At 38.7% G+C, this 10,568-nt stretch overlaps 1 protein-coding gene across 1 annotated transcript in view; it reads right to left on the reverse strand.

The window, feature by feature from the left end:
* The window catches only part of ASPG (asparaginase), a gene marked incomplete at its 5' end in the record, with an annotated part of 41,546 nt that extends 31,212 nt beyond the window's left edge, over positions 1 to 10,334 (reverse strand). Inside the window, 5 exons of the mRNA XM_008946885.1 lie at positions 1,221 to 1,347; positions 2,417 to 2,500; positions 3,965 to 4,090; positions 6,807 to 6,918; positions 10,205 to 10,334. Coding sequence (XP_008945133.1) covers positions 1,221 to 1,347; positions 2,417 to 2,500; positions 3,965 to 4,090; positions 6,807 to 6,918; positions 10,205 to 10,334 — 579 coding nt within the window. The remainder of the gene's footprint in view (positions 1 to 1,220; positions 1,348 to 2,416; positions 2,501 to 3,964; positions 4,091 to 6,806; positions 6,919 to 10,204) is intronic.
* Positions 10,335 to 10,568: the final 234 nt, after the last annotated feature.

Genomic DNA, 10,568 nt, shown 5'->3' on the forward strand with positions numbered 1-10,568 from the left:
GAAGACAGAAGATTCTCCCCAATTTACCGCAACTGACAGCACTTCTGCTGATTTCAGATGCGCCGTATTTGATGCAGCACAGTAACACAACAGTGGCAGACTCTACTGCAGAAATGTTTTACAGACCACTACAGTATTCCACAGGCTTCCTCATTGGAAGCTGGCAGCTACAAACACAGCACTTTGATCCTGAAACTTTGTTAAGGAACTCCCACTCATAGGTGGAAGGGCTAAGTTTATTTTTCCGAACTGCAGAAGGTGTCTCTTTAGTAGTAGAAAACACTCAGAATGGCACACTGCATGGCACAGGGCTAGATCTACTGCCATTAGTGGCACCTAGTGAAAGAATCTGGGAACCCCCTCCTATTCCTATTTTTTTTTGTAATAAAGGAGACTGTCACCAAGTCCTACGCCTTTTTTAATAGACTTAGCCTGCCCAAAAGTAGCTTGTATAACTTGTTATATTTTTTTAAACTGTCCTCCAGTATGTTGTTTGGCAGCTCCTCAGCTGGCTAGATTCCAAATGTGTGTCTTTTCTCCCCTCTCCAAAGAAAGGGTGCCATTTATCTAAGAAGAGACACCAATGTGTTAATGACTTTGCAAATGGGTACTGAAATCTTCCTGTAGTGTTTCTGCTCCTTAAAAAACAAACAGGCAGGAATTATAGGGAGCCTGAGTTAAGTCTGAGGGAAAAAAAAAAATTCACACAGCATATATTCTGCTGTTTTCAGTGTGCTTGCAGTTTAGACAGGTCCAAAACATCCAGTTAAAAATCTTACACAATGACATGCATCAAGCAGAGAATCTGTTGAAGCTGCAAGTACTCTGGAATGACTCTTTTGCGTGATTTCAGAACCCAGCATGGTCATTAACAAGATTAAACTCTTTGTTCTTTCAGTCCTCACTCCTTCATTTTTATCTTCAGAGCAAGCATTTTCATGACACAGGGGCAACATTCCCTCTGGTTAGTCTGGATCTTTAGTCAAAGTCAGTCTAGCTCACATCTATACTCAATAGATAAATGCAGTTGAATCACAAATTCTCAGTCTTACTAATATTTAAATAGTTTTAGGGCAGATATAGTACAATCAAGCTACAGGGCTTCCAAAAATATTTGAGTTTAAAAACAGCATTTCAGCTACAAAGGTACAGATTATTTTCAGCTAGAGTTCTATTGCATGTGGCATAAATTACAAGGCTTAAGAGATGATGTTGCTTACTTGTAATATCAACCTCAGCATTTGCAAGTGGAGGCAGGTTAGGTGAGGAAAAGGCATTGAAACTCCCAGCATCCACTTTAGTCACCCTATTTCCCCTGTACAGTTTATTATAAAAATACAGGCACACCTGCAAGACAAGTAAAGAAACAGGTCTATGAATAAGCCAGTAATTAAAAGATTCAGTAGATAAATACTGTAGTCCGTCCTTTATAAAGTGTTTTCTAAACCTTTAAAGCAACTCAGAGGCTAGTAGATGTTTACAACTCTTACCCTTTCAAAAAGAGTTGGCACATCTGTCACATTGGTTTAAGAATTTCAGAACAAAACAAGTTAAGAGCTAACTAGTTTCGTAATTCTCTCATGAGGCATAGTCTAGGAGACAGCAAATTTGCCTGAGTCCACTTCAGAGATAGAGGAAAGAAAAAGTGTGGACTTATTAAAAAGTTCATCAGTTGTATCTAAATTTAGAGTTCAAAACCTTAACAAAGGGCCTGGTGAAATGAGGATAACTTTCAAGAGTTGCCATGCACAAATAATTAAGTTCTTTCTCAAGTCCCTTAAAGTTTCTGATTTGAAATTTGAAGGAAAAGAGACACCCCAAAGTTGCTATTAGCTATGAAGATCTTGGCCCGTCAGCTACTGCTGTTGTCTTACAAGAACTAGCTTTGGGAGCATGGCAGAAGTGAAATGAGGTGTAACGTGACCAGTTTTCTCTTTGATTTTTGGGCTGAACAGCACCAACCATCTTTAAAGACAGAGTGCAGAGACCATGGAGTTACTTCCATGTCCACTAGGTATGTCATCCTCAACACTTCAATCTTCAGGGACTAGAGCCATAAGACACTTGTACCAGTTCTAGAGAAAATTTAGAATTTCCAAGTAATTTTCTGTTAAAAAAACTAGATTAAGGTGTTTCAGATTCCACATATTTGCAAGGAAATGTCTGATTACAAGTCTGCTGCAAGACACATTTCAGACTTGAGTCTTTATAGATTATATATGAGCAAAATTGAATATGAGCTGTGAGAAAACAGCAGGTGCTTCGCCATGTAAGTGTGTTACCTCAGTGGAATCCATTTATCTTCCTGTTTAAGTGCAATTCCTTACTGCCTACCGGATGTTTCGAGTACGTAAGCATACGTCCTGGCTAGAGGGAGAAAGGCAGCTTCTGAGACAGCCTCCACAGGCAAACAGACCTCAGGAATCACAAACTGCCCGGCGAATAGCAGTGCCCCCAGAAGGTTGGCTCGGCCGTCATTCTGCAGCTCGTATATGGGCACCTGAAGAGCAGAGACTGAAATTACACTCTGTCCCTTATGTAAAGCCTACACAGCAGAAAAGAGAGTCCAACTTACGCAATACAAACACATGAATAATTTATGTAACAATGATTTATGACAAATAAAGTTTCTTTCTTCATCCAAACTATTTTAGACTGCAGCAGATGGCAGGATTTCCCTCTGTGCTTAACAGACTTTTAGCATTTAAGTGCTTAAAAGCTAATATAGAGATGATTTTAATGTGATTAAGCAGATTAAAAGACTGATTCGGGAAAAATATAAAAAACAGAAAGCAGACACAGTTAAAGTCACTGAGCATGGGTGAAAAGATTGTACAGAGAAAACGCAACAGCCCAGATCATACAGAACTGCCACTACAGGTTTCACAACGGCTCTCGTGCACCACCTTCCCTCACAGTATAGAAAAGCTGAGCCAGAAGGTTATTACTAACAGAAAACGACAAGATTAAAAACCAAAATTTGGTCTGCTGAGTGATGACTTCCATGCCTTTTCAGATTGCCTCTTTAATAACAGAGAGTCAGAGCTCGTTTCAGCAATGAGAAAAAAAAATAAAAAAATCACATGCTCCATTGCTAGATCATGTCAGGCAGATCTCCAAGCAATAAAGCCAAAAAGAAAGTAACACCTTGAATATGATGTATCACAACTAGACTGCTCCATGTCAAGACAGTAAGTGGGAGCCTGCTCCTTCCTAGACTTTTGTATTTTGACTTCAAATAGACCACATGTGAAAGGGAAGTTATGAGATGGGGGAGGGGAATTTTACAGCGTGATGTTTCATCTCTCCTTTGTGATTAGAGCTGTATTTTACACTCAAGCACACCAGTCTAGTAAGACAACCCCTCCCCCTCAGACAATATGCTAAGGGCTCATCCCCAGCTAACAGAATGAAAATTAATAAATGTAGTCTTGAGAGGAAAGGACACAGACCATGTTAGATGCTTTGTGGAACAGAAATGATCAAAAACTCATCTAATGCTTAGAGATTATTTAAAAAATTATGACGAATTCAACAATGAGTAACATAAGAAAGCATGACAACTGATGAAGTAAAAAGTAATAAGCTTCAAGGCTTTAAAAGAAAAAAAGGCAGCTAACAAACAGCAGCCACCTGAGGCTAGAAGATGCTTCTCACATAAACCGATTAATACACAATGGCAAATGACAGGCTCTTGTATCTTCCTCTGAAGCATCTGGCCCCAGCTACAATGAACTACTGGCCTGATTCGGTACAGAGTTGTAAATTCATTAATGATAAAATTATGTGGCAGATCCTCAGCTGGTAAGCCTGCCAATTCTCACTAATTTCTATCAACACTGTGGCCATTCACCCTGGCCAAAGGCCTGCCCTACACTACTTAACTACACAGCGATAATCAGGATACTACCTAGATTGTATATAAAAAACAAAAATGACTTTGACTTCAAAGTAAGGGCATTACCTGAGATCCTGTCAGAACAACAGTTTTACCCAGGTTCTCACACATGAAGGATAAAGCTGAAGCTGTGTAGGCCATGGTATCAGTGCCGTGAAGGATCACAAAACCATCATACTTCTCATAGTGCTCCTGGAGATGGAGAGGCAGTTTTCACACTGTTAGAGCAATGCACTGGCACCAGCAAGTGAGGCACATATTGCATTACTTTCACTAATGCAAGCAAGAAAAGAATACTTTAAAGGGTACAACACGCACAGTTCCTCCTAAAGTTATCCTGGTTTTGGTTTAAATACAATCAAGGGTTAACAGGACACTAAGCACTACAGCCAGTCACTCTAATTATGGAACAGTCAAAGAGATTCTTCTAGGTATACATATTAATGCATCAGTTTTAAACCAGAAGACTGCTAATTAAGAAAAGCTTAGCAATGGCTTTAAACAGGAATGTTAACATATGCAAATTAGTCGTACAGTCTGATTTCTTGTTGCCACTTTTACTTTGGGGATTACAGCATTTACAGGAGCAGATTAGGCAAACCGAGGCTGTCCTAAGGTACAGAACAACCAGTCCCTTTGACCGCGGCGGCAGACAGGCAAATCGCCAGTGTAAGAGTGCCCTCTCCTGTTGAGCACGTCTCCTGCCTGTACCAGTATGGGACTTCGACAGCAGGAAGAGCTGCGGGGGCTTCTTATTGGTCTTTAAAGTACATACACTTGCTGGGTTTTCAGAAGTCTCTTAGACTGTTAGGCACGTACAGATACAAAAAAAAGAACTTTATAATAACTTTAATCTACATACAATTCCACAGAGGAGTTTTTTTAATGCAAAGCCATGAACTGCACAGTTCATCTTTTTTGAATAAAATAATCTGCTGGGTTTTGGAGGAAAAAGGAACTGATTCCTCTATTTAAAGAGTGATGCATATAATAAACATTGTAGTGAGGGACATCGATGCCTCCACTGTAACTTGGTAACACAGAAAGGACCATGTAATAGTAAGAGCAGGTACATGAAGTGCCGACAGGGGGAAATAAAAGGGGGGTTGCCATAGAATTAAACTGCTTTTTCATTACACTTATGCTAGAGTAGGCACACACGCCTGGCATCTCCTGATACAAATGTCACCTCCAAACTCACCTGAAGATCTTGTCCTTTTGCTATTTCTTCACTGATACTCATGCCTACATGTTGCTACCTACTGGAAGTTTCAAGCAGAACAACAGCCAGCATTACAAAGTCTTCCTGTAGGCCAAACTATGGCATGACACAAAAACGCTGTTGTTATTCATCCATGCAGTAATGAGGTAAGTTTCAAGAAGGGCTGAGGTCACAGAAATAGCCACTTGTCCTCTCTAATCCAGTCACTATGCTCAGGAATATTTTCAGCCTTATCAACCTTATTAGATGCTAAAGAACATAGGTTGGTTCAAGCCCTGTAACATAAAAGATCAGGCTGGCAATTAAGGAGACATCCCACAGAAACATCTTAGAATTTTCAGTCTGGAAAGTTACATCAGCATATTACAGCTGTGCCAAGCACATGTCCAAGAGGGACACAAAGTGGCAGTGTCTATACATAAGAAGGACAGCTGAAGAAGGTTGTTTTTTTCCCTTTTCTGCATTTTTCACTTGGATTACATGTACTGGATATTTGTACATGCAGAGAAACTGCATACTGGGTGCAAGAATGAAACAATTTTTTTGGTAATAAAACTAGTATGCCATTAAGGAAGAAAGGTAAATTCTCTCCTTTTGAGCATGGGATTGCTGCCTCCTACTCTTGGCCCTAAGCTTTTCCCAGATGCACCCCTGCTCCATCCTAGAGGCTCTCCACCTATACACCAGCTCCATCTCTTCTCTGTCCTGGCAAGATGCATTGGATAGGAGAAGCATCATCCCTAGTTTGGTGCTTTCAAGGATTAGAGAGCCTAAAGGTGAAAGACTGTTAGCTGACTCTTCAGCATCATTCCCTGCATCGTTATACTGTTTGCATGCATTGCTACAGCTTGGTCAGAGAAGAAAATTTACACTATAAAGCCCACTATTACTGAGTGAGCAGGGATGGAAGAGCAGTATCTTACTAGGCCCACAGTTATTTATTCCTAACAGCTATGTATGACTTCCTGGTGTGAAGTATTTGAAATGTTTTGCATTTCTACTTACTTAAAAGCAGACAGCTAAGTTCAGACACAGGGACAGGAGCAGAGAAATGCTGATTTTTTAATCTAGGGGAGGATGTAATGAATTTATATATGCAGAAGTATCTCAGGCTTTAAAGATTCCCCAGTGTGGGAAACCTAACCATGGTAGTGTTTTTTTCTACTTGCTGCAAAGCCACAGCTAGTCAAGTCTGCCTGAGTCCAGAGTGAGAAAGGCATGAAGACATGAAATTTTCTACATCAACAGCCAACTATTAAGCTATTTGGACACTCAAATGATGTGTTATCAAGCAACCTTCAGTTAAGTCACTGAGGATTTTATTCAACATTTTTAGAAAGTAAATTTAAGTCAACATTTTAGAACATATCATTCAACATATTACATATCTTATTCAGTCATAGCTGCAATTTTCCTATTTATTTTCTTGTACAGAATTATTATATGTCATATTGTTGTAAGAACTACATAATTTCAATGAGTTTGTAACATTTTCAAAAGAAAAATAAAATTTGACAATTCATAGTACTTGTTACTTTGCAAGTAACTAAACAAGGTACACACCATTTAAATTTTAAATAAATGTATATCTATAGCACTACTGAATTGTTTTATCTCACTGTGTATACTAGATATACTGCTGGTTTGGTTTAAGCAACAAATTAATTATATTGCACACCACAGTACCTCAAGTTTCTTTGCAATTTTGGCCCAGTCATCTGGGGTCATGTTGGAAGAATCAAGCAGTGGTGAGAGCTCCAGGATTGTATAAAAAATCCTTTTGTTTTGCTTAGAGACACTACAGAGAAAGAGAATTGGAGAAATAAACGAACAAAAAATTTAGATTTGATACCAGCTCATCAGTTCTGACATTTTCTCTATATCAGTAGTTTTCACCCTTTTCCTCCCCACCCCCCAAGTCTATGGCAAAAAAATGGTTTTAGATGTGGAAAATTAAGTCACAAGTTCAGAAGTTCATGGCTTGATGTGGTTTAAAGCACAAATCCCTAAATGTAATTTAATAATAAATACAATCTGGGAGGTGGAGAGGTGCTGACAAAACTAAGGACAGAAAAGAAGAACCCAGACTTACTTTAAGTTTGTAACTGAGTTCTAACAAAAGTCGATAGCAAGCATTAATGTTTAAAAATGCTTCATAGACTATTGAGGGGAATCTATAAAGTTTCCAAGGTATATAAGGGGTCAACAGAACAGTTGAAACAACTTTTTGATGCTTTGATAAATATAAATAGTTCTCCTATAAATAGACACTCCTGACACAAAGGGTATCCTCTCTTAAAAGTCTTAGGACTGGGATTAATTTCTGTGGCCTTTAGAAGATCCACTCTTCCCAGTTTCTATGACCTCAGATTTCAGAATAAACTCTCTTGGTTAGTTAAGATCTTGAAGTAAACTGTTGCCTTTGCTAGTAATAGGCTAACTTTGTAAAACCCCAGTCCTATCCTTAAGGTCTGTTGTCACCTTGTCATGAAAGTTTGCTATATAGCTGTCTTTTGTTATGAAGCAGAATTTAAGCATGTGGTAATTGCAAAGAACCTAAAATAGGCTGAAAACAGAGACCTCAGGACTACAGACAACTCAGTGGCAATCAGTTATTGGCCACTGAACAAGTGCAACCTTGACAACTGGGAAAAGACTGCTCTAAGCACAACAGAAGGAATAAAAAGCAACTACTCAAGGTTTAAAAAACAAAACAAAACAAAACAAAACACAAAAAAAAACCACCAACAAAACAAACCATAACCAAAAGGTCAAGCAACAGGCTAAAGTACTGTGGGACTGAGGAATGTAACACTTTCAAACATCATGCAGTGTGTAGCCCAGCAGATGGAAACCAAAGATTAAGAAATACCTACACACTCGATCCCAAATTTGAAGGGGACTTCTCAAAGGTGGTGATGGCTATAGAGTCACAGTGGGATTGTTCTAGCTCTAAGCATGCTGTCTTCAGCTTGGCAGTTAAAATTTGGGGTAATATAAGAATACTAATAATAATTTTTTCTGCTAGTTTTCTGAAGCTTGGAAGAGGATAGACTATCCACCATCTTCACCCATGGCAGTGGCCAACAAGCAGCTACCAAAGACCTGCTAGCAGGTGAGCTCTGCCCTTCCTATTTGCTCTTCCAGGCAGAGCCATCTGGAGCATGTTTAACAGGATCATCTTCAGAGTGTCCTCAATGCTTCGGCACTGCCTGAGGATGATGGAAAGCTCCTTGCCATCTGTAACTGTGATAGATGCTTCAACATTTACACTGGCAGACAGTCAAAGGCTACAGAAAAGACCATGATACTGCATGGATGTGCAACAGTTCCCAAAATACAGTGCTTAGAGCGTACAAATGTTGATCACCTTCCCTCACCATTCACAATACTTTTGTCTTCCACTTGCTATTCTTGTACATATTTATAACAATATAAAATATACAGAAAACAAGAGTCAATTAGCAATTAATCAGCTAATAAAACCTGCAGAACCACTCCCCTTATGAGGCCTATAAGACAGTTGCACACAGCAGAGGAACATTGAAACAATGTCTAGTTTTCATTCATAACCAACTGACATACTGTACCTAAGAAGTTAGACTTCATAAGAAAAATTGCCTTGCAGGTATCATATTTACATGTGCCAAGAGTAACTTTGGAAGGCAGTCGAAAATTTGTGAAAAGAAAGCTCCCCTGTGGATATGTTGTTTAAATAAAACACCACATAACAACAGCAGAGACCAACCTAGTCTACAACTTTTGATGCCTCTAAGAGATCATGTCGTCCCTTTCACATTGAGCTTATCACGCAGGTATACAAAGTTCACAAAATACTCCTATTTTCTCCCCCAGAAACTCACAATATTTCTCAACTGCCTAGTTAAAATATCACTCGGCTAGCACAAAAGAGAAAATGGCAAACTGCCATGACTAACCTCCAGAAATGGCACTCAGCAGTGCCAGAAAGCAAGACAAGATTGGTTTTTAAACCTCAGGTTCTTATGTGAATGATTGTTTTAAGCTTTTCTGTTCTTCATGGAAAAGATGTGTCAGGAGAAGTATTTTTAGGACTCAGAGGATTTTATTACTGTAGTTTTGTTACCTTTCAAATCCCTCAAAGTATTTAAAAGCTATTCAGTTACAAGCAGGGGTATCATAACAGAGCTCAGTTTTTCTTACTATGACCATCATATTTAACACAAACTGTATGTTCACATCAGTATTAACTCCACTGAGAATTCATTCATTTTCCCTTTACCCCCTTTCCTGCCATCTGCCTTGCAGTGTTTACTTTTAAAAGCTTTACGCAGAGACCTCAATACAAAATAGAAAGAAATTAATAAACTTTGCAATTTCTTTTTATGCCCTAATTTTCTCCTTAAGGGTTAAAGAACAACCATTTTTACTCTCATAGCAAACCAACTAGAGTCCCATTTATTAACATGTTTACAGGGGTGCAGTCATTCATCACAGCTGGGGAATATCTCAAATTACCATACTGTCCTCTGAACAAAACTTATAAGCTTTTTAATCATTGCCCAGCAGTTAAGAAGCAATGCAAATTATAAGCTTATCGCTTATTATCATAATGTTGCATAAATCTGGGAAAGACAGTCAGCTTTTGGAGATTTTTGAAAACAGAAGGCCTGCAGAATGAAAGCATGAGGCCTATTCACAGATGCATTAATTAGATGCTACTTTTTCAGACATATGCTGAAGATAATTCACACAGACTGTACAAACAGTTTTCTTAGTTTGTATAGGATGTCTGTATATTTGTACAGTAGCAAATTAATATACAAAACGGGGAAAAAATGTAGGATGAAGCTGCCCAGAATTGCTACTTGTTGCCCAATTTAAACGTTATTTCCCAAGCAGTTGTAAGACACCTTATGGTAAATACATCAAACCAGACATTTTCTGTCATACCAGACAGGGTGGGCTTTTGCCTTTTAAGTCAATATATGCATTTCTGCTAATCTCATAATGTATTCTTCACATTAAATATTTGGAGATGTAATTATCTGAAAATTAACAAGCTACTTGCTAAGCCTCCCCCTCCCCAAGGAAAATGTACTTACGGGAGCACCAGTGTGTTATCTGGAAATTCATGGAAGTTGTTCAGTTTTGTTTCGTGGGCAAACGCCTCGTCATGCAGCATTGGCATTGTTTTCAAGCTGCTGACTAACTTATTGGCCTCAGGAGCAAGTCCTTAAAAATAAAGAATGAAGGAAGTAAATAAAGGAGCAGGGATGGAAGGAAGTGAGTGGCACAGTGAGGAAGGAAGAAGACAAGTCACACAGCCATTTGCTCATCCGTTCAAATAAAATTTAAACAGTCTATTGCCCAGTTTAAGAATGGGAAAACAGGATATAAAAAAATACACCTCTGTGCAGTTATTCTTCTCTCAACTTGAAATAATTAAATCCTTTACCTGGAAGAAAT

The sequence above is a fragment of the Merops nubicus genome, unplaced genomic scaffold, assembly GCF_000691845.1.
Source record: "Merops nubicus isolate BGI_N331 unplaced genomic scaffold, ASM69184v1 scaffold24370, whole genome shotgun sequence".
Taxonomy (NCBI): Eukaryota; Metazoa; Chordata; class Aves; order Coraciiformes; family Meropidae; genus Merops; species Merops nubicus.